This window comes from Puntigrus tetrazona, chromosome 23 (genome assembly GCF_018831695.1).
Source record: "Puntigrus tetrazona isolate hp1 chromosome 23, ASM1883169v1, whole genome shotgun sequence".
NCBI lineage: Eukaryota > Metazoa > Chordata > Actinopteri > Cypriniformes > Cyprinidae > Puntigrus > Puntigrus tetrazona.
The window spans coordinates 18,435,331-18,459,620 of NC_056721.1; the positions used below are offsets into that span (position 1 = coordinate 18,435,331).

Here is a 24,290-nt window from a genome sequence, read left to right on the forward strand (position 1 = left end):
TATCAGCGGTTAAATGGTTTAATCATTTTGAAGCTGATTAAGAAAACTCAAATACGCAGGCAGGCAGTGCACGCTCTTAAAATAGTGAAAGATTCACTTAAGACCCAAATCCTTAACATCAAAGGCATGCGAGTGTTAAATCTGCACTTCGTTTAGAATGTATATATCACTTTGACTTCTGACCTCCTAATAGCACCATGAGACCTGAGTGTTGTATGTGCCAAATTCCTCAAGAAAGTTCTTCTCTAGTATAATCATTCATCCATTTAAGCGCGCAGCAAATATGAGAGATAACATGCCTGGCTGATCCAAGCTATTACTCCAGCTTTATGGAAAAATAAAGTGAAACTTTACTTCTAAATTGTAAAGCAGGCACTGATACACATCTGAAAGATAGTGATGTGTGACAATGCTGTTTTAAAATGCATGGGCACTCACTTTAAATTGTTATAGTGTAAATAAACAACTACACTAATTTGTCGAATTAAGCCTAATAACATTGTCATTCTAATGAAAAGTAATATTATGCTTAATATATAAATAATAATATATTTAAAGTCGCTTCACGACTCTTAGTGCGTTTCCTAAAAGTATACTGCCATCTGGTGTTCATAACGAGAATATCAGACAACTGTTTTGGAAAAAAATGTCTCATCAGGTCGAATATCTCTTTCCACGAACTGTTTATTAAACGCATTACAAATCTTTTCATTTCACTTTTTTAAACGGATTGAGCTGACAGTTATAACAGCCTATTTTAAGTGAATCTAACTGTGGGATACACATATTTGTGGGAATTATTGAAACACGATAGGCATTTAGCATCTGCTTTTCAGCTTCACAGGCAAGCATTCTAGTTTCAAGTTTCTGTGAGTCAGCAGGAAATGTGTTGAGTGCTGTTTACTCAGGCTGAATGTGTGTCTGCCTGCTGGGACCCAAAGCAGAATAACATAGAAAAGATGTCGTTTAGAGACATTAGGTTATGCAGACATCAGTCAAGCATGGTGGGGAGAGACAATGTAAGCAATATATGTCTGACTCAGCTTCTTTATATCATGTATGCCAATATTACTATATTATATACAATTTATCTGGCAAGCCTGAAACATTCGAATCCTTCTTCTGAACCGGATCTTTTTAAAGAATCATTTGCAACGGACCGAACGAATCGTTTTAAACGAACTGAAGCGGGTCAAGCGGTTCTCGAGTCTACTAAACAGTCCGGTTCGTAACAAACCCACGAGTGAGCTGGTGGTTTGAGAATTTTAGGTTTACCTGCTTGAAGGGTACTTCAAGTTTCAGGGGTTAATTATAAATAAAAAAAACCCCATAGAAATACTAATAGAACATGCACGGCATTTATGTGAACACGCATTCAAGGCAAAGTGGCATTTTACTACAATAGCATTTTTAGCCGAAAAATAATTGAACGAATCATCGCATTGTTGTTTTAGGCTGTTCGAAAGAACCGATTCCCGGAAATTAGTCAGACTTCCCATCACTAGTTCATTTCGCAATCGCGTTGCTTTTCTCCATGCGTTCCTGACGTACACGCACCACATTGGTCAGCAGTTGATTGACACATTCCTTTCACCAATAGAAACCAAGTCGATGAGTCCGTTGAGAAATGTGAACCAATCAAAGCTCCAATAGCTGTACCGTTACCATGACGTCTGACTTTTCACGTCGACCTTCAAAGCGCCGTCATTACAGATGGGGATTTTAGTTTTTTTGAGTATCTGAGCCATTATTCAGAACCAGCAATGGAACTTCATTTCCCACAGTGCACCGAGACCTCCAAAGCACCCATGCTTCTGTTTTTGTTATTGTTGTGAGAGGTTCGTGGCACAGCTCATCTCGGCGAATGTGTCAGTGTAAATTGCACTTGTCATCAGTCTCATACATGTTTTCTCTTTTATCACCGAACATCGTTTTCCAAGAGGACATTGTTCTGATTATCTAAGCTAAATCGGGTGAGTTTTGTTGTACGACGGTTGCGGTTTTTTCCACAAAGAAAAAAAGGGACAGAGAAAAAAATGCAGCATGTTCAGTAGCACGCAGCTACTGTAAAGACAAAAGCATGTCGTGTTTATAACATCCCATATCATCTGGGGCAGTCCCAGGGAATGTGTATTGCCTCTTAACGTGTTATAACGTTGTCATGTCCTTTTTTTAAATTGCTGTAACAAAGCTTTAGATCTGCTTATGCATTGTTTTTCTTGTTTGTTGCCACGCTGTAGCAAGTAACTTGAGATTGTTTCTAACTTTGGGCCTCGCTTGCAATAGCCATCCACGATTGTTGGCAATGCAAAAAATTATTTTTGTTTTTGTTTCGTACGTCAGTAATACAAATAATCAAAGGAGTGAACTATTGCAGCAATTATTGAACTATTGTAAACATTGTTTTTGTCACAGCATTCCGGTGTTACGTGTCAAGTAATATTTTAAGTGTGCATCTGTTGTGTTTCAGTTTTAACTCATTTTAACAACTATTTTATATTAAATGAGTCATACCACCAGGAATGAAATTATCCTTGCTCTCTTAAAATAAAAGAAGACTGAAGCTGCATGTTCTGACGTCAGAAAACGTCCTTGGCCTGGTCATGGAAAGTCTAAATATGGAGTGTGTAGTTTATTATGTGGTGCTAATGATGAACCCACTTGTCATTGCTTGTAATCCACACAGCTCACAAAGTCAGTCACAGCATTTGTGGCACCCGACAGTCTGTCACAAATGCTCTCTAAGAGCTGATGTGTGTCCGACTAAGAAAGTCTGCACTCGACATCAGTCATCCGCAGGAACTTGGCGGCATCTAGTTTAACATAAACAGTTCCTCTTCACTTGCGCAATACACTCACCTCTCCCCTACTGTCCTCAATAAGCCTCGAGAATAATGTCCATACAACACGTGTGGACCAATTAAAGCACGTTTAAAATTACTGTGTATACGCTAATTGTGAATGTGGATATAGGCAAATGGGGTGTACATGTAGATAAAGACGGATAAATACACGCATACAATCTTAAAAATAAAGGTTCCATAAGGGTATGGCACTATTTTGGGTTCCTCAAAGAAATGTTCAGTGACCAGTTCTTTAAATTGTAGTAAAAAAAATCTAAACAAAAAACAACTTTTTTTCCACTATAAAGTAATTTTTGAGGAATGTAGATTCTATAATTCTATAGATGTGAAATGTTCTTTATAGTACCACAGAGGTAAAAAAAAAAAAAAAACTTTGCATAAAATCTGAATATAGCGTATTCAAGTATTTTTGTTTTGACCTCAGTTATATACTTCTACAATGGTATGAATGACATATCTATTAACTTTTCTAAACATGGATTTTGAGTAAAATTGTATTGTATTTTGTGTGCATTGTTTTCTTTTAAATTTAAACCCTTATTTTAACTTTGTTACAATTTTTGTAAATGCTAATATTTCACATAATCTATGGAATTCTAAAGCCATAAAACTACATGTATAACAATAGAAGAATGAGAAAAAACATTGTATAAAGTAGTTTTAGATGGCATGCCAATTATCATTATACTGTTTACCCAGGTGCATCACTATACTGTTGCCATGGAGAAGACATTAGGGGTGGAGTTTCGCAATGTTGGAAGTTGTTACTTTCCTCAGAGCAGAGTGGACTGCCACTACACCATCAACCCACAGCACACATGGGCCAGTAACGACTGGATCGGACTATTTAAAGTAAGAAATAAAGCCATCTGCGGTACTGATGTAGTTTGTGAAGTCACTTAATTACGTTTTTCTGTTTCCTTTTACCCTAAGGTTGGCTGGTCATCAGTCAAGGATTACCATACATTTGTCTGGGCAGTAGCTCCATCCAGCTACAAAGAGGGTGCCTCTGTCAACTGCTGGGTTAATTTCCAAGGTCTCTGAAACATTTATTTGAGTGTTCAAGCCCTCTTAAAAGTCAGCTGATAGTCTCAATACAGTATGAATAAAGAATAGAGCGCTTTAGGGACATTAAAGGAGCTAATTACAGTTTCTTGCATTGATTCACCCAACTGCTCGTCTCATTCACTGAGGTGCATTCAGTACATTAGCAAATGTTCCTCCTCGAATGGCCTGTGAAGGAGATAAAATGCCACAAAGGAATTCGCCTGTAGTTAGTTATTAGTAGGGATGGGCAGGATGCTCCCAAATTACCCTTGATTGACTTGCTTCTCTGCACATTTTTGCGTAGGGTTGGCGAAGCTTTGCAAAGGATGATTTTAGAAATGCAATTTATTGGAAAAGGTTTTATCTTGCTATGCTATAGCATGCAGTTCTATCAACACGATAAAACCCCACAACTGCCATTCATTTGTTTAATGACAACATATCAGATTTTTCAATTAGTCTAAAGAGTCGATTCATCTTTGAGACAACCCAATGAGCAGCTGATTTTTGAAAAGCACATCTTTATTAATTAATCTACAACGTGGACTCTATTTCCTGTTTAGTAGGAACAATTCAGTAAAAGTAAAAATCATTACCATTCAAAAGTTTGGGGTCAATCATTTTTTGTTGTTTGTTTTTGAAAGAAATGTATTCTCTCCAAGCCTGCATTTATTTGGTCAAAAATACAGTAAAAAAAATACAGTAATTTTTTACAGTAATTTTTTAGTTTGAATGCATTTTAAAATAGAATTAATTCCTGAAATGACAAAGTTTAATTTTCAGCATCATTTCTCCAGTCTTCAGTGTTACATGATGCTTCAAAACTCATTCTAAGACACTAGTTTACTGCTTAAGACCCGTTTCTGATCGTTATTAATTGTGCTTGTTAATGTTTTTGTAGAAACAATGTTTAATGATACATTTTAATGATGAACAGAAAGTTAAAAAATAACGACCATTAACGTGACATTAAAAATTATTACATTATAAATGTCTTTACGGTCACTTTTCATCGATTTAATGTATCCTTACTGAATAAAAGTATTAATTTCTTAAAAATAAAAATTAAAGACTTAAAAAAAAACCACAGACCTTCTGAATGGTAGTGCAAGTCTGAGATTTGCAAGTATGTTTCTGCGAAAGTGTCATTAGGGCTGAGATTTGCACAGTGCAGAATGGCAGCATTGTAATTTGTGGTGAGTAATGGCGATGCAGACAGAGTGCATTTATGACCTCAGAGAGAAACCACAAGGTCATCAGAAGTGCCCTAAGCATCATGTGGTTGTCTATGAAATCTCCAAACTTCAGTCACTATGAATAACCACACAGGAAATATTCAAATATGCTTTGCCTATATTCAAAACCAGAGCAGACGCATGACAGTTGTTTTGTTTATAGTTTTGTTGGCCTTTTAAAGTTGCCCTCTTCTTTCCCCTCAGCTTCCTACCTGCCAGGGCCTAGTGCCCAACAGTATCAGTTTGTGTATGTGGATGGAAGGGGAGAGGTTTGTTCTCGCAGCACTGCTTTTACCTTCTCCGCCCCAAAGCCCCTCGAGGAGCTGGTGACTCTGGAGGAGGAGGGTCAGGGCGAGGAAGTGGGCGAGGATATGTTGCTGGTCATCCCCAGAGCCCAGCTGCTGCAGGTCAGAGGCTCTCAAAGAATACATTAAGACTCAAATTCAGTGCATCATACCACAAAAATGAGACACAATGCCAGAATCAATTGCCTAGGGTGAAAGCATTCCCTGCAGTTAAATAAGCGGCTGCTTTTGAATTGTGAAAACTACAGTAATACAAAAAATTACACTGTTGTTTGCTGTTGTCTATACACTGTCCCAGTGTATAGACACTTTTATCCACGGAAGGCTATAGACCTCAGACAGACAGTCTCCATTTAACATTGCCACAATGTGTGGGCTTGTGTGGTTTAAAAATCACATGAACAGCTTTAGACGCCAAATAGTCTGTGTTGAGCTTTGTTTCGTGACTGATATAGCATTGTTAAATCTCTCACTAGAGAGGTATCTTTTTTTAAACATTTGCGAGAAAAAAAAGAACCTTTAGATAATTATTTATATTATAACAACACTAAATTTAGTTAATTATAGTATAAGGTCATGCATTTAATGAATATCTTGATATTTTCACAGCAAATATTGATATTAAGGATATCAATTTTCAATCATTCCCATGATTGATCGTCTTTAATATTAACATTCGATTAATCGTTAACCATAATACCAAAAAATGCAACTTGTAGAAGTTAATTTTCTCTTGTTGGGAGAACATGAAGATATGAAGAAAAAAAGATGGGCTCTGCCCTGCTCGTGTTGCATGTACAGCTCTGTCAAAGTGCAGAGCCTGATATTAAACAATTATCTGAAACTATAATTAAACATGACTAATTTGCTACATTTGTATTGCTTTACGGGTTAAAGGATTGTATTGTCGCTTTTAAATGTAAAGTTTGGATAACATTAAGAGTAATCTGTACATTAGTGAATTGTTTTCTTGAAAGATCCAGCCCTGTCGCTGTTACTCATTGCTGCTTGTACGTTTTAATTGATCATAGATTAACCATTGACATCCCTAATTGACATATGTTATTAATTTGGTTAATCACCATATAGGGTAGTTAAAGGGTTACTTCACCCCAAAATGAAAATTTTGTTACTAATCACTAATGTCCTTGCAAACACGTAAAAGCTTAGTTTGTCTTCAAAACACAATTTAAGATATTTTAGATGAAATATGAAATATTTTAGAGAATAATGGCAGTGATTCGGCACCGTAACCTCACCATAGCGCCATTTTTTGACCCATCTGCTGGATGCACATAGCGTTTGCAGTTCTTTGTCAGCAGCAATGCAAGGATTCTGGCAGTCAGTGAGACAGTCAGAAGCCTCCCGGTAATATCTCAAATTGTGTTTCCGAAGATAAACAAAGATTTTATGGATTTGGAACGACATGGGGGTAAGTGATTAATGGCAAAATGTCTTAATCTTTCTCTCTCGCTTTTCCTAACAGAGTCGTCTCCAGGAGTGTTTGAAGGAGCGTGCTGAGCTGCTCCAGGCTCTGGAAGCAGCAGACCAGAACGTGGAGAGGGAGAAAGGCAGGAGAGAGCGAGACAGAAGCTCCTGGGAGCAGAGCCGCAAGGACCTGGAAAGGAAGATCAGCGAGCTGAAGGAGGAAGTGAGAGAATATAGAGAGAAAGTAGAGGAGATGAAGAAGAAGCAGAAGGTAGTGTAAACACTCATTCCATCATCTTGTGTGGTCAGCCCCGGGTCACAGTTGTGTATATTTAGTCTTTTACTGTGTTTACTGTGGTGTATATGTTCACACACACTGACAGAAATCTAACTGCTAAACGGTTTTTAGTGTTATGCTTTAGTGTAAACACCTCACTACCATCATACCCCTCTCTTTTAGGAAGTTGAGGATTTAGGTGAAGCCCTGACAGAGGAGAAGAGAGCCCTGCTGTCTCAAAAAGAAGCTAATGAGCAGCGAATCAGAGAGCTAGAGGAGGACATTAAAGTACTGACCCAGAGAGGCTTGGAGAGAGAGACTGACCTAGAAAGGTGAGAAGCTTTGTCTCTTAGTTCTGGAATGTAGGGCTGTGTATTGATTTAGATTTCTCAGTTTGATGCGATTCCAATTCATTTGGGTGACCTTCAGTTATAATGAACATTTTGATTTGCATATGAAAGAAACTTGTCTCTCCGTTGATGCTGTAAATTATGTAGGGCAGTGGTTCAGACTAATTCAAACCATTTATAATCAGCTCATAAGAGGTATTAATTCAGGAAATCAGGCTACAGTCGCAGCTACAATAGCAGTCACGTTTTATGTTTTTAATAATTGATGCACTGAAATTTCAAAAATAGTTCGACCGAAACAGTTGGAGCCTCTCTGATGATTTGTGTCAGTTTGTATTCCTTGCGCAAACTGTGGATAAGCTGCAAAATGTATGCACTTTTCTGTGACTGAATATTGCTTCTACAGTAGAAAAACGTAACATTTGTTTGGCTGAAATATGGAGAAGTGGCTTGTTGCCAAAAAATAAAAATAAAAATAAAAAAATCACTGATTAGCAAGACAACCTGAGCTGCATTTCGAGTTGGATGCAATAATCATTGTAATGTGTTACTATTTTTGGTTTTGATTCACTAAAAATAATTCATTAGAGCTTAAAAGAGTTATATGTTTGTGATTCAGACTACATTGAATGTATTCATATGATGTGGCCATATGCATCCTTGTCTACATCCAAATGCTGTTGGAGTGATTGGACCGTCCCTAGTGTTCAGTTTAGCACAGTAAACTATGTTTTATTTTCTCTATGAGCTACATGGTTGCATTGGTGTTATATCTGTGTAGGATGAGGGAACGGGCCAAGAAAGCAGCGGCTCAAAAGAAGGAGGATGAGGATGAGCACAAAAACCTGAAGGTTTGTCAGCTAACATCTATGCACTTATATATACGCAAACATAAATACAAGTACATGGTCATAACGGTTTCATTGGTTTCGTGTAATATACTAGATAAAGATGGAACAAACAGAGAAGGAGCTGCACAGTCTGTCAGCAGAGTTCCAGAGTCTGAGAAGCTCACTGGCCCAGAGAGATACACATGCCCTACAGCTTCGAGACACCATCACCACCCTCACACACAAACTCAACAGCGCTCACAGGAAGGAGGTAACACTCCAGTAGTTTTCACACCCCAGCTTTCACCTTGGATGTCTTGTGAGGCGTGCACAGGATGTAGTGTCTGAGAATAGAGACTTGACGCCATTTATCCGTGAAGTGCATGTTATTTACAAGAGGGTCAAGATTTGACTGGTTTGCACAGTCCAGACAGCCCCTGCTGTTGGATGTTGTAATTACACCATGTGGAGTCGGAAAGCATGTCTTTTATTAGTAGCCATGTATTCGGAAAAAAAAAAGATTTTTGCGACCAACATATACATTTTTAATTTTATTATAGTGTGCAAAACTATTTGGGATTGGTAAAATTTTTTAATGATTTTATAGAAATTACTATAATAGTAACTATAAAAAATTACCATTGTGGAATATTTAAAATGTAATTTTTTCCTTAAGTCTTCATTGTTGCATGATTCCTTAGAAATCATTCTAATATGCTTTTGGGGGAGATGTGATACATTGTTACAAAAAAAAATTCTATTTCAAATAAATGCAATGACCATTTCAGAAAATAAAGAAATTGATGCAGATGGATGCCAGAAGTCTTGTGTGCAAGCCCCCTAACTGCCTGTTGACTGTCACTATCTTTTAAGTATGACATGATTGTGTTGTTGTTGAGCAGGCAGCCAATGAGGTGGCTTTGAGTGAACTCCGGAGTGTTCAAGAGCGTCTGAACGTGAGTGAACGCTGTGTGGAGACTCTGAGGGGAGAGCTGAGAGACATGGTCGCTCAGAGGGACACCGCACATGCCGAGCTTCATCAGGCCCGTCTGCAGGCAGCACAGCTCACACTTCAGCTGGCAGATGCCAGTCTGGCTCTGAGAGAGGGCAGGGCCAACTGGGCACAGGAGAAGGAGAACCTGCAGCAGAATGCTGAGGTACATCATAGTAAAAATGTTTGGTTTTTTTAGCACAAAGGCATCTTTGAGACTGTTGCTCTTTCAAGTAATTGCATGAATTGACAGTTGGACAAAGTGCGTCTGGAACGCCTAAATGACGAGATCCAGCAGAAGGAGGAGATGTTGCAAGCGGCGAGGATGGAGAGAGAGAAAGCAGTGGTGGAGCTGGGACGAGAGAAAGACTGCAATCGGGTAAAAACTCTTTTAAAAAGAAAAACATATGTTTTTAGTCAAGTCTGTTTAATAGTGTTAACAGCACACTTTTTTAGGAGTTATTATGATTAATTGTAGATATTTTTATATTTGTTTAGTGACCTAAAATGACCTCGACTATTTAAATTTTTATATAAAGTAATATAAAATGTAAATTAAAGCATAAATGACATATAATGTGAATGTAAATATTGTAAGACATGTACTGTTATGGTTTCTAGTACTCTTTGTGTTTGTGCGTTTAGGTTCAGCTAAGCGAGACTCGTCGTGAGCTGCAAGAACTGAAGGCGAGTCTCAGAGTGGCTCAGAAAGAGAAGGAGCAGCTGCAGACAGAAATACAGGCAAGATCTTTGCAGTTCTCACAAAACTCTTAAGTGCTCAATGCTGTCTTAGGGAGTACACAAACTACAGTTGCCGTGAACCGAGCCCGAGTACGACTGTCCACCTTCCTCTTCCTCCCTGGCCTGCACTCACAATGTGCTTTAGCATTCATGCCAGAGCACGCTTACGTCATTTGTATGCACCTTTTTCAAGATAACCAGGAAGAGAAGCACTAGCGCTCAGCACAATGGAGTCCTGGAGCTCTGTTTACCTTTGTGGCTTATTATTTTGACTCGTTTGGTCCACAGCCCTCTAAAAGTTGATTAACAGATCTATCGCATTTGTGGCTTGAAAATTTTCAAGGTATCACGCAAAAAAGCGACACCACGCTTCCTTGTTCCGTGCCCCAGCACGGTTAGAGCTCACACTACATGCGAAGCGCACCCAAGCATAACTGAGCAGTGCTCTGGCCCACTTCTTTCAAGCGGGCCAGGGACAACTAAATGAACCACACCCAGGCACGGTTTGGAGTGCTCACACTAGTGAAAAGAACCGCTCTTTGGCAGTCATACACATTTGTGCATGGTTCGGATTGCCTAGTGGAGTACACCCTTAGTCTTATTAAAGCCATCTCAAAATTTCTCACAGGTCATCCAACAAGTTTACAGAGTGTGCTCAGTTTCTTGGTAAACAGCCATCTCATTCACATGAGCCTGAAGGCATAGCAGAAACATGCTGTTGTACCAGTCCTAAACAGCAGATGCAAGCCGTCTCTCAAGAGGTTGTTTTGCTCTGTGTGTCTGACAGCACTGGTTTAAAGCAATTTTCCACATAGTAAATACACTTACATTTGAAACCGAGCAGGCAAGAGCCAGAGGGATTTAAACAGAGACATCTGATACTTGTATTTTTGTTAGTCTTTGCATGAATTCTTAAGTAAAGAAATCTTACATGAGCTATAAACTTTAAGTTATCCTTCTATGTGGAGGAACATCTGGTTAGCATGTTACCTATGTAAGGGCTGTGAATGAAATTTGCAGAACATAAACAAAAGAACTGTTTATGCATAAGCTGTTATGTCGCAACTTAATGGTATGCTTGTGTGGGTACCCAGTGAAAGTAACCAGGTTTAGATTTAAGGTTTTAAGGTTAACATTTGAATAAAACTGGTTATGTTAATATGTCAACATAAATTTGGATAATTTAAATATTTATTTGCATTTCTGAGTGTTTTTCTAGTGGGTGTCCGATGCATTTTCTTTTTTATTATTTAGGGCGACCATATGTTCTAAATGGCTAAAAATGTCTTACGTTTGGACTTTTTTTTATCCCAATTGTTTTCAACGACTGAAAAGTATCTTGACTAGCATGGAGGCATTGTACATAACGGCCGATCGTGGTGTGCAAGGTGGGCCTGTAGAGAACAGTTTGAAAACAAAGCCAAAACCAGGACATTTTAGGCAATTTTAAAATCCTGGCCAGGACATATGCAGCAACAAGATATATTATTAATGGAAAATTACTTATTTCTTAAATACTCTATGATTTATGATAACCTTAAAAAAGTTTTACAAAGATTTAGGGTAAGTACACAAATGCACATGTCCAGGTGGAGATAATTAACAAACTAAAAACAACTTCGCAAATACAAATCTGAGTATGGTCTACTTATAAGGACGAGTTCACTACGAAGTGCACAAACAGTATTTTAGAGGTAATCACATATGCTTTTGTACCGATAATAGTAAAATATTTAAATAGCACTGATATGGCTTATTCAAGTAAACCCACAATATATGTGTATTGTGTTCACATTGGTGTCAGCCAATCATAACATTACAAACCCTTCATTTTCCTATTTCATGCAACACTAACAGCAAAGTACCGAGTGTTGAAATCTGACCTGTTAAGACACCCATTATTTAAGAAGAGGACGAGGGACAGCATGGTATTTGAAACATTTGAGTGTAACATTATTTCATCTCTCTCTGAGGTTTGTTAACTGTGTGTGTGCAGGAAGTGATGGAGTACAGCCGTCAGCTGGAGAGAAGGCTGGAGGTGCTGAGCGATTCTAAATGGAGTGAGACGGCGCTGCTGCAGAGCAGTGAGTCACTGTGCTTTCTTTAATTCTGTACAAACATCACTACACAACGACACTATTGTGGGTCTGTCTCTTTTCTTTATTGCCCCCACACAACAATACCACAGAACTCCAGGCGGCAGACAGCCACATCATAAAATGCCACACACCACTGCACAACACTGCGTTATACGGCCTTGCACAATGACAAGACTTCAGCACACCAACCCCACCTCCCCAAAAGCACACAACTCTGTCATACTTACATCGAAATATAGCCCTGCTTTATTATTAATTATATATGTGACCCGTGCTGGCAAAACGAGTTCTAATTTTGAGCTACAGGAAAAAGCAATGAAAAATTTCAGTTTTGGTCAAATTTGTTTCATTAAGTCCATTGGTCCCAGCACTCCACATAGTAATTAAGCATCTAAAATCATCTTCATTTGTACTATTTTTGAGAGGACTACCTTTTTCTCTGCTCACTTCTGGAAGACTGCTTCCACCACAAGTTTGTAGGTAGCTTTGTGAATATATATATATATATATATATATATATATATATATATATATATATATATATATATATATAAATAATTCTCAATTACAGGAGTCCAAACCAGTGAAATATGATTTTCAAACCCATGCTAATGAAAAAAAAAATCAATCATGCTGACTTCTCCTTATAAAGTTATTATAAATATGTCTTGGCAAGATTCATACAAACATAATTTATTACGTTTTACATGAACATTTAAAAAAATCAGATGTGTAACATTATCAATTAGCGATATTTGCATGCAGTGTTGCTTGGTGATTTTTACGTAAATCGAATCTGCTTACTATTTTGTCTTGAAAATGGCATTTTTTGTGGAGAATATGAAATTAAAAATAACAATTTGCTCATTCTGACTCATTTTGCCAGCGTGGCTCACACGTTTAGTATCACTGTGAAAGCGCATCTGTCATTTGTGGTTCCAGGTCGTGCTGAAAGCCCACTGCTGTCTGATTCTGAGGACGAGAACCCAGAGGCTTTGCAGGATGCTCACTCTTCTGGGCCTCTGAACCATTACAGTCTGTGCGAACAGCCCCAGGCCGACCTGCTGCTCCCGGCCACCCCGCCGCCGTCGCCCAGACACCCCTCAGGGATGGACGCAGTGGTCATCAGCCAACCTGCACCTCTTTCATCTCCACATCAGCCCAGCGCTCACACACACGCTCACAGCTCTGAGTCGGTAAGGGTTTGTTATCGCCAAGCTATCACAGTCGGCACATCCAAATATTTCCAAGTTATAAATTATATTTGTGGCTACATAGAAAAACATTTTGGCACGTAGGCTGGTTGTTTCCATTTCCATTTATGCATTTGATAAATTTTGCTTTCAGTGGGCACTGAACCCATGACCTCGCTGTTGCTAGCGTCAGCTACAGCAGATATTTAATTCTATGTTACCTACATATTATGCAACTAATTGTCTCTTCACATTAAATGTAATGTGATTGAATGACACAAAATAAATTAAGTCTCTAAATACAGAGTAGAATTAGATTTTCTTGGAGCTAAACGCTCATGTTCTGTTTGAGAAGTACATAATAAGAATGAACCTATTATAAAAAAAAAACACAATATATCAGAATATTAATACAAATATAATAAAAAAAATGCAGCTTTCAGGTTTAAAACAAATCAGAACGATATCAGATTTAAAAACGGAAGAACTTGTGCTGTGCGGTTTTAAAAAATCTTGTTGCGCTGGTTCTTCAGACGTGCGGTGAACAGGCCCTTTATTCATGCGTATGTGATTGCGTGTGTGCTTTACAGGAGGAAGAGTATGAGGCCACTCTGTCAAGAGGGCACAGCTCTGGAGAGGAGATGGCTCTTCTCCTGCCTGACAACAGAGACACTACCCTCGGGTACAGCACGCACAAACACACATTCACTGTCTATAAACCCCATCAGTCACGCTGTCGTTATCTGTGACCTGCAGACACGGGCTCAGATAGATTTTCACATATACTCTTACACAACCCACACAAGTAAATATGTCACTGTCGCAAAAAACATTCGGCCCTTCTCTCTCCCGAACGCCTCTCTTTATATCTCCCTGTCACAGTCTGTCTCTTTTTCTGTCTTTGCACACTCGCACACGCTAATGCAGGCCTTTATTTATGGTGACAGTCCGAATATGGTGAGGAGATGGAAGTTTTGAATACCACCTCATAAAATTAGTGAGGGAGAAGAGAGCGAGAGAAAGGATAGGGGGAGTTCTGTGAGGGGAGGACAAGAGGACAGATAAGTTGACAGGAAGCTGTAGCAATGATTTACTGAGAGGGTAGACAGCGCTCACCGGCCAATTTTCAGCATCATTAAAACCCTTTCTCCCTCACTTCTCTCCTTCACCCTCTTTCTTTCTCTTCCTAACTCTACTCCTCCACCCCCTCCGTCGGTTTCCCCCTCTCTATCCATCTCTTTCACCCTCTGCTGTCTATAAACGCACCATTTCTTCCCAAACTCACGCTTGTCCTGTTGTGTGTGTCGTCATGCAGAGATCTGGCAGAGAGCCCCTTGTGGTGAGAGGCAGAACCGCAGGAACCCGAGGGCCAGCGCAGCGTGGACTGCTTCGCGCCAGTGCAACACGTGTTATGAGTTTTGTATTTAGAAGCATTTGCGCTTTATATCACATTGACATGAGTATTTAAATATGCAATTTGCTTTACACTTTATATGCACTTAGAATATGCGTAAGCTATTAGACCTCTTTATGTCTCACGCGGTTTTAAGGCAACTTGCACGGATGTGTTATTTTACACATATCAACCGACAAGCAGAAGGCACCTGCAAAGAGCGGATCGAGAGAAAGGTTGTGTTTGAGGCGGAAGAAGTAAAGTGCATTTTTGTATGTTTGTGTGTGTTAGGGTTGTTTTTCCCAATCTTGATTTTCTTGTGTTCTGTCGTAAGACTTGTACTGAAATAACAATTATCATTAATCTGCATCAGCAATAATGTAAAGCACAATATCGGTGAAATCTTTTCAGGTTTTGGGATTTAGTTTGGGTGCTCTTTATTTCGTGGGTATTGTGGTAGAAGCATTTTAAACTTCGTTTGTTTGAAAGTTCACACATTAAATGATTGATTACGTGCAATGGGATACACCAGCGACTTGTTTAAATGTAAGAGCGAAGAGTGGCACTTTAGATTCCTTTCAGGACGTTTACTCTCATCCTCATGTAACATTCATATGTGGAAGATCTTCTTTGGAGGGAATCCACTTTAGAATGGAGGCTGAGGGAATTATGAAGTTTAATTAGTCACTTTTAATTCCTCTAAAATTTATATTTGGTGCTTTATTGTAGTTTCATGCATTATACTGAAACACTGTTTTACATTAATGATAAAATTATTATTTGTATGCGAAACGTACTAAGACGGTTTAACTACTTAATGTTCCTCTTGAGGTTGGCAATACATTAGGAAGTTTTTGCAGTACCGCGAGAAGGACTTTTAATTTTAAGGCATGAATTGAACTGCTTTAAATTATGCCTCACGAAATTCAAGGAATCTCATCTTTAATTCAGTTTAATGTGTGATGGCTTAATGGTGCGTCACGTGGATCATGTGGAGAACATTATTTGGCTGTGTTTAAGCTCATTACCTGAGGAAAAATTCATAATTTCAGAACGCCATGATTACATTTTAATAACATTCACAGGGAGAATATTTTAATGCATATATTAAAAAGTAAAATAATGAAGGCGAATATTATGAAAAGGTATCGTATATTAAAAAAAGTACAAGTTCTTTTTTTTCTTTGCAATGTTTGAAACATTTTCCTTTTGGGCTGACTGTAAATGCAGAACTTTTATTTTGTCTGGTTCATTAGTTCTTGCTGTTTACTGTAGGGTCATGTTTAAATAGCTCCTATATGTTATTTGCCTTTTATACAACATGTCATAATCTGTATTGACTTTAAAAGTGATGTAACCATTACACCTCACTGAAACAGGCTTTTGCGCTCACTCTGCATCCATCAGTCTACTGTATTTGTATTGTACGCTTGACCAGGTTTTACTTTGATAGTTTTAAAGCTGTATATTGAAAACAATTCATTCTCATTTTTAAAAGATACACTTCACCTGAACCTGAAAGCCCAGTTTGAAAAAAAAAAAAAAAAAAAGCTTCCTGTTACCCACTTTACTACATCCAGAAACCTGTTTATGGCAGGGCATATGTTAGGATAGGTCCTAAGTAATGGTTGTCCATTTTTCTAAAATTCAGTCTAAAGGTCATTTCAAGGCAATAAAACTAGAGATTTGTTTTTTTTTTTTTTGTGCATTTATTCCTTCTTTCACTTATCTTATTTGTTTGTAGGTTATGCGGTTCTGTTCGGGGTGTGGGATGGGTTTAATTAATAAAAAAAATGTAATGTCTCTTATGTGTCCATTGACTCTTCTTAAGTGTTGGATAGCACATTAAAGAAAGGGTCATTTGCTTCATTACTTAATGCATTGGTAACATGAACTAACAATTTTACATCATTTATTACTTAATGTTTTTCATATTGTTTGTTGTTAAAAGGATAGTTCGCACAAAAATGGTCATTTACTCCCCCTAAAGTTATTCCTAACAGTCTGTTTTCCCATAGTATGAAAAAACTATGTAAATTAATAGGTACCTAAAACTGGTTACCCACATTCTTCAAGATACCTTCTTTTGTGTTCAGCAGAAGAAACTAATTCAAGTTTGGGTGAGTAAAGATGACAAAAATTTTTTTTTGGTGAAGTAGCTCTTTGATTCATGTTTGAATTATCTAATTTGTATTATATTTTTTATTAATTGTTATCATTCATTGTTTTATATTTACTTGTTCATTTATATTTGGATAAGTTACTCACCTAGATTTAATCTTTAATATAAAATTTACTTAATTACCCTTAAGGTCATTGCACAGATGATGACCAACATTTTAGTCTGAACTTTTTACATAAAAAAATACATACTACCTCACATTATGTCAATCACTTTTAATTGGTTCGATTTTTGCGTTTTCACATCTGTAACAAGCATTTTTGATAGGACGGCAAACATAAAAAAAAAAATAAATACATAGAAAAATGTCAGACTTAAAGTGCACGCAAGGACCTCGGCATATTTTTTTATATACATTTTTACATGAATATAAATCTTTAAATATAAAAATGTACAAATGGATGCAATGGAAAACAGTCTTGTACATAATAGTACATATACACAACTATAATAAATTGTTGTAATATCATACAGTTGTTGCTCATTGTTAGATTACAATAACCAAACATTATTCTTTACAATTACAAATAAAAAATACATATAATTTAAGTCCATTTCCACAAGTTTCCTTTTAGTCACAAGAATATTGTTTCACTGATACAGCACAAAGTCCTTTTATGGATATTATGGATGCACTACGCTGGCTTTTGATTTACCTGTAAAGATACTTGTGCAGAATTGGACCATTGGCCTCCTGTTATCCTCTCTTGCTTTTTAACAACTTTTTGCTGACCTTCACCCCATTTTTTCCCTCTGTTGCTTTTCCTATACCACTCCCTCTCTCGGTCTCTTATGGTTTTTTTTCTCCTCTCCACACTCACTCCCCTAGCAGCATGACGGGAGCTAATTATAAAATCAATGGAGCCGGGCTGCCTGCTTTACGGCTGCCTCTAAAACCTTAACAGGGAAATCACTGTAGGATTGATGACTCCTTCACTCTTTATCTCTTTTAATTAGAAATGTAAAAGATATGAAGAGCCTGGGGCCACAGCACTGCACCCTGGCATTACAACATTTTACCTGCTCTCCTTCTTTCCTTCCTTCCCTCCCTCCCTACCTCTTTTTCTCTCTTTCTTTCCTTTTCTGCATTTTCTTTCCTTTTAAGAAGGCACTGCCCCGGTTTCCTGCAGAGGATGTGCAACGTATAATCTCTATATGTCTATCTCCTTCTCCAAACACCTCCTGCCACAGTCTTTTCTCTAACATTAGAATTGAAATATATATTATGGGTCATTTTGCATTTTATTACAAGTTGATTGAGCGGTATTAAACCGCTGCAGCCTGTATGGTCTCCACTTGCTGAGCAAGATATTAGAGTCGTACTTTTCTTTTACATCCTAATACCTTCCTAGTTCACTTTTTGTCTGAATGTTTTTTCCACACTTATATTCTGCAATGCTTTATATTTCTTAAACTTTAGATCAGTATTATCAATGTTATTTTGTGCAACTGATATGAATGTTACATCGTGCAATTTGTTTTGGGTTGACAACTTTTGCTTGGAGAAGAAAAATAATTCACATTAAAGAAGTCACATCTATAGCAGACAAGAAAAAAGTATAGATTTGGTCAGCGAGTATCCACCTAGCAACCAGCCAAACTACCCTAGTGACGTGCAAAAAATGAATACCCTGGCGACTACATAGCAACGTGACGTCCAATCAAGGATGGCTTATTGCTGCCTGGAGCCTTAAACTGAGAAAAACAAGGTACTGCAAACATGAAATTGACAGGAGAACATTGATTAGAGCAAACGTTCACCTAATTTGTTGCTTTTGGCTAAAATTTGAGTCTATAATTCACAATAATGCTTCCTCTTTTAATCTGTAATTTTTTTTTACTGAAGAAAGCAGTATTATAGATAAAGGCCTTGTATTTTAGCCGAAGTAATGGGTAAGTTACATACATCTTTCAGATAAACACAGCAGTTTTTCACTTCACAGGATGTTAACTGATGGACTGGAGTCTTGAAATGTCTTGGATGGCCTGAAAGTGTGTACATGTTTGGCACATTTTCGTTATCGAGTGAACTGTTCCTTAAAAAATGAGCCACTGATTGTTTTTACAAAATGCAAAAATCGGACAAATATTGCCCCAAACACCACTTAATCATTAGTTTGGTCTTCTGAAAATGATTGCAGCTTTGATTGCCATTTCCAGTGTTACAATATGAAAAGCACATTTTACAACTGTGATTTTTACTATATTTTCATTATTAGGACATCACATTTCACAATTTACTACAGTACTTGCAAAGATATGAAGATGCTAAAGTTGTAATTCCTTGATTTCAAACATAAAATGTTAGGATTTAAAGTCACTTTCCAAGAAATAAACTTTTAACACTAGGGTGAAAAGTGTTTAGGAGAAACAAAAGGGGGCCACATTTGACCATAATTCATCTTTAAAAACGCCATGACATCATATTTTGCCGAGGCATGTATCGCTCCACTCAAAAGAATCCAGCTCTTTTTATTTTTTCTTGTAGGTTTCATTGATAGCCATTTAAATGACTTTAATCAGAATCAATGAATGAAAATCTCTCCGCATGTGCTTCCTTTGTTGTTTTTGTAATTGGAACAATCACAGCCTAGACGTTGCTCTCCCCTTTTATTATTGTTCTTTTCTCCTTCATTTAACTCTCATTACTCTCAGCACAATGCTCTGAACACCACAGGAAGTGGTGTGTGTTTGCCATGGAAAGAAAAACATGTCCTGCCTCTTTAAATCCATCACCTCGGCCTATCTGCCTTGTGTTCCTATGGCAACATCTCATTGGGATTGGATATATGGGGTCCTTGTAAACCAGTGTATAATGTATGGGCCTTGTTTTTAATCTTAGCTCTGGTTTATTGATCTTTTTAATGAAACTTAATTATAGTAATCTTTTAATTAAGAGTACCATACCCGGTTTACTACAATACCCTTGAGCTATGAATAAATAGAACTGTATATTGTGAGCCCCTGTGTGCTCTTTACAAATAAAGTGGCCAAGTCTAAATCCATCAAGTACTGTGTCCGTCTGTGAATTCAGAAGGACCTAAATAGATCTATACTAACTTGTCCTTTATGGGTATTGAAAATATGAAAACAAAGGGTGTGGTCATCTTCGTCATTCGGAAATACACTTAAAATACAAACCAATTATTATTATTTCTTATTAATAAACCTGGTTATATTTAATATTAATAATAAACTAATATTAACTAAAACTAAAATAACTATTAATAATTAAAAAATACTCTGCTATATCAAAGTTGACTTTAATTGAACTAATTCAGAAGTGTGTAATATTATATGAAATGCTTCATTATCATATATTTGATTATCTAAAGATTAAATTCTTTGTTTTTAATGAAACCACATTTTCATAATAACCACCCTGTCTCATGTCTGAGCCTTTAACGCGCCGGTATGAGTAATGCAGGGATGTTTCTTTGTCCTCAGATAATTACTGTATGACACATGCAGACAAATGAGGGCACACTGGCAGGATCCATTAGTTTGGGTCTCAGTAGTGTTTGTGTGTGGTTAACGTTTGATAAATTACACTTCTCCGGCCAGCGGGGTCATTAGCGCTGAACTGCGGTGCGCGACCGCCCTCTGCCGGACGAACTGCACGCGGATTTAAATGTTTTACAATCACAATCACCTTTGTTTCATTGTGAATGTTGTCTGCTACATCATTTACTCACCCTCGTGTCGTTCGAGACGAGAACGATATGCGATTTTCGAAGAAAGTCCTGCTTTTTGTTTTCCCGTCAATATAGCATCGTGACCAGGGCCTGTTAAGCGGACAAAAACATCATAAATACAGCCTATAAGACAATTGCATTACACTTAGAGTCTTCTAAAGCTGTGTTACACCGTGGTGTAAAGTACACACCGAAATTTGAGATCATATTTATAAGCAAAAATAACAACCAACAGTGTGACCAGGGCATGTTAAGCGTCAAAACACAATGTAAAAATGTATTAAATATAACCTATACGGCTATTGCATTATATTTAGAGCCTTCTAAAGCTATGTTGCACTGTTGTGTGAAATACAGACCGAAATTTGAGAAGTTATTCAATCAAAATTTCGCAGCTCCTGTGCTGAAATTTGTCGCGTGCCTTTGACGTCATAATAGTAAATCTATCTTGATGTCACACGTTTTGCGTACATAAGGCTATTTCTGCATCGCGTTGTTATTTTATATATGCAGTTAAAAATGAAAGTGGTGCTGGAGATATTTGTTACATCGATCAAACTACTAGACATCTCATATCACCCCATCCTGTTAATCAAATCTTTTGGTCGGATTACAAAATGAAATAGTTAAACGACAGAATTTTAAAAGGCTCCAGTCACACTGTAAACTGCTACCTGGCTGGATCTTTACATTCGCACACATGCTTGACAGCTTAAACACAAATTGCAAGCTTAAAAACGTTGTAAAAAGAGATTCAGTGATTGGATGCATATGAACAGGACTGAACAGTAAGGCATTTACACTAAATTTATATTTAATATCTTCAATTTATGCCAACTGTAATAAAAAAAGCACTTGTTTTACATTATATACAGCACACAAATATGATTCCTAAATAAAATTCCTAGAGCACATTGCAACTTCTAAATAGAACACAAATTAATTAACGAATAACAGAGAGAGATTCTCAAAAAAATGTTTATTGTGCCTCTTATTGTTTATATGGCTTTTTATATAACAGAATTTGTTGAACACGAACAAAGGACTGACAATACATTAGCCAAGTTTAGAGAACAAGAAAAATATGACGAAGAGTTAAAGTAATCTCAACATTCCACTTGCTATACGTGTGGCTGTGGTGCAACTCTGAAGGAGAAGAGGTCAGTATGACAGCTCACACACTCTCTGACAGCACCACAGTGATGACATTCATTTAACAAAGTACTACACTACAGCTTATTGAGTGCAGCCATCCTCCCGTTCAACACACGCACACACACACACACGCACACACATACGAGCACACCCACACACACAGCTGAGTTCTGGTCATAGTCGTATTGCTAGACTGATACCTTTTAATGTTCAGTGGCACACGACCACCAAATTGCATACTGTGTGTTTTTGGCAATAAAATGGATTAGGTAACATTAGAAAAAGAACCCTATTTCTATGACGAAGATGAAAGTTCCGCAAAGAAGTTCCGTGTAAGATACGCAGATTTATTTCAGTTCATGGTGACGCGGCGAGATTTCTGAAACGTAACACATAAATGCTGTCCGTTTCTAGGCTGCCGCCAGACAGCAAGCGTTTGGTCCTTACAGAGGATGCCCTGAGTCTGAATTTCATGTTTTTCTTTTTTATAGCAAGAGTTCTGAATACATGTAGCATGCTTTATAAATGTGTGTGTGTGTGTGTGTGTTTGTGTGTTAGCTCAGGCCCGCGTTCCTTTATTTCACTGTGATGCATGAGATTCCGAAAATTCGTCCAGATGCATTTGTGTAGTTCTCCTGAAGAGTTGACTAGGCCGATGAGGTCAAAGTTAATTCTGCCCGAGTGCTACATAACTTCTGCCTGAGCACTCTGAATGAAACCGGTCCAGTATGACATCATATGCATGATGCAGAGACTTCAAGGTAATGGACATGTGGGTGTTTCTGTTTGGAGCTGGGCTCCCTGACAGGAGTTGAACCCTACAAGCTGCAAACTTTGGCACAGACACACCATTCAATTGGCAGCGAATCATGTGACGCAATTTAAGCCGATATGTAATGGCATTCCCCTAAAAACACAAATCATTCGACGGGAGATAACCCAGCCACTGAACTGATTATCAATGACATCTAACGCTGAGCCAAAGTGCCCAAGAACCCAACCAAGCAGCTGGATAAAGACTCAGCAGAGGTCTGCCAGTTATAGCAATCCGATTATCTTTCTGTAAGTCTGCCCAGGAAAGCCATCCAAACAAAATATAACTAAGAAAATAGGATACAGGACAAAAAATATATAAAGGTATATATAGATATGTATGGGCTTATTCATAAAATGTAAAGAGATCAAACTATCTCAAGGCTGAAAAAGTCAAAATGATATTCAAAAAGCGTCAACGACAACAGAAAAAGATAAGCATTTTCAGTTTTCATCCTGTATTTTCTTTTGAAAGACTCTTTTGAACCCGTTGAGAGTCAGCTGTTAATGGTATAAGTCCATTTGGCTTCTCCTTTTCAAAGCATACAAACAAGTTTTATAAAACCGGCAGTTATTTTGTCTGAAAAGCCAGCTGTTTTGTCTTTCGCCTTCCCTCTCGTTCTGCGGGAGAGGTCCTGAGAAGAGGTTTTTTACGTGAGTTTCTTCAAATCGACTCACTAATGTCTCTCATCGTTGACCGAGTGGCCTGAGTTAGGAGTGTCTGTACAGGTAAGGCTGGAAGAAGAACGCTTCCTCACTGAGCTCTTCCTCCATGGCTCTTTCTGGACACGTCCACGTTGGGTTCCTGGCTGCCCCAGGCCTCTCCGTCGCTGTCGGTACCCCTCTCCTCCTCTCCGTCATCGTCGTCGTCGTCCTCCTCCTCCGGTGAAGGCTCGCTGCCGTTCTCCGTGGCCCAGCTGTCGTCCTCGTCCTCCTGCTCTTTCTTCATAGTGAGCAGGGCGGGTGGAGGAGCGGGCTGTTCGGGTTCGGGCTTCTTCTCTGTGGACTCGGCCTGATCCTCGAAAGCCTCTGGGTTTTCCAGCATCTCTCGGATGAGAGGAGGCATGGGGCCTGGGATCTCCATCTTAAGAGTTATGGCCCTTTCTGCTCCTGTTGCACAAAAACAGGACATTATTTCAGGACGGTGTTTCACGGACAAGGCTTAAGCATAGTCCTAGAATAAATGTAAATCTGAAATATCAACTGAAAGAAGCTTGCAGTGACTGATCTTAAAACAAGATTATACCAGTAATGCATGTTTATAAAAATGTCCTAATTGAACTATGGCCTAATCCTGGTTTAGGCTAAGCCCTGTCTATGAAACCAGTCCAATATGTATTAAGTTAATTAGTACCTAGCAGAGAGTAAAAATCAATTTAAACTGATTTTCTTACCAATTCTGGGCATCAATGATTATGATTATGCAGACAATAGGTTAAATGAATAATGTAAAAAGATTTTCATGGTTTGCATTTATTGTAGGATATTTATATACAGTAGTAAACATTTGTAGTGGATCAAAACCTTTAATCAAAGTTGTCTTAAAACCTAAAATCAAAATGTGTTCTTGTCTTAGGACAACTGTGATGAACGATTTTTTGATCCACTTCAAACGTTGACTCCTGTAGGTTTTTGTTTGTTTGTTTGTTCTATTTTATTTGGAATGTTATTTTTTGAATGTTCTATTCAGCA

General features: G+C 38.0%; 2 protein-coding genes and 1 long non-coding RNA gene across 5 annotated transcripts in view; 1 reads left to right on the forward strand and 2 right to left on the reverse strand.

The window, feature by feature from the left end:
* LOC122328626 overlaps positions 1-21,176 on the reverse strand; it is a 34,648-nt gene extending 13,472 nt beyond the window's left edge. The window contains exons 1-2 of the long non-coding RNA XR_006247816.1: positions 20,990-21,176; positions 20,631-20,720 (exon numbers count right to left, since the gene is read on the reverse strand). This is a non-coding gene — a long non-coding RNA (uncharacterized LOC122328626). The remainder of the gene's footprint in view (positions 1-20,630; positions 20,721-20,989) is intronic.
* calcoco1a (calcium binding and coiled-coil domain 1a) lies at positions 1,729-16,556 on the forward strand. Its single transcript, XM_043224423.1, has 15 exons — positions 1,729-1,973; positions 3,564-3,716; positions 3,798-3,900; positions 5,351-5,553; positions 6,938-7,150; positions 7,340-7,488; positions 8,288-8,357; positions 8,452-8,607; positions 9,239-9,493; positions 9,581-9,706; positions 9,973-10,068; positions 12,065-12,152; positions 13,110-13,363; positions 13,951-14,042; positions 14,676-16,556. The coding sequence occupies exons 2-15, from the start codon at positions 3,585-3,587 to the stop codon at positions 14,701-14,703; spliced, it is 1,965 nt and encodes a 654-aa protein (XP_043080358.1). The 5' UTR covers positions 1,729-1,973; positions 3,564-3,584; the 3' UTR covers positions 14,704-16,556.
* Positions 21,177-21,594: 418 nt separating the features above from the next.
* rarga (retinoic acid receptor gamma a) overlaps positions 21,595-24,290 on the reverse strand; it is a 50,817-nt gene continuing 48,121 nt past the window's right edge. For all 3 annotated transcript variants that reach the window (XM_043224736.1, XM_043224737.1, XM_043224738.1), the window contains one exon: positions 21,595-23,708. In XM_043224736.1, coding sequence (XP_043080671.1) covers positions 23,353-23,708 — 356 coding nt within the window. In that variant the 3' untranslated portion in view covers positions 21,595-23,352. The remainder of the gene's footprint in view (positions 23,709-24,290) is intronic.

Bases quoted from the DNA above. Each gene is read 5' to 3' on its own strand.
- calcoco1a (XM_043224423.1), top strand. From the start codon at position 3,585: ATGGAGAAGACATTAGGGGTGGAGTTTCGCAATGTTGGAAGTTGTTAC. The intron at 8,608-9,238 runs GTAACACTCCAG...GTTGTTGAGCAG, and splicing joins ACAGCGCTCACAGGAAGGAG to GCAGCCAATGAGGTGGCTTT. The intron at 14,043-14,675 runs GTACAGCACGCA...GTCGTCATGCAG, and splicing joins AACAGAGACACTACCCTCGG to AGATCTGGCAGAGAGCCCCT.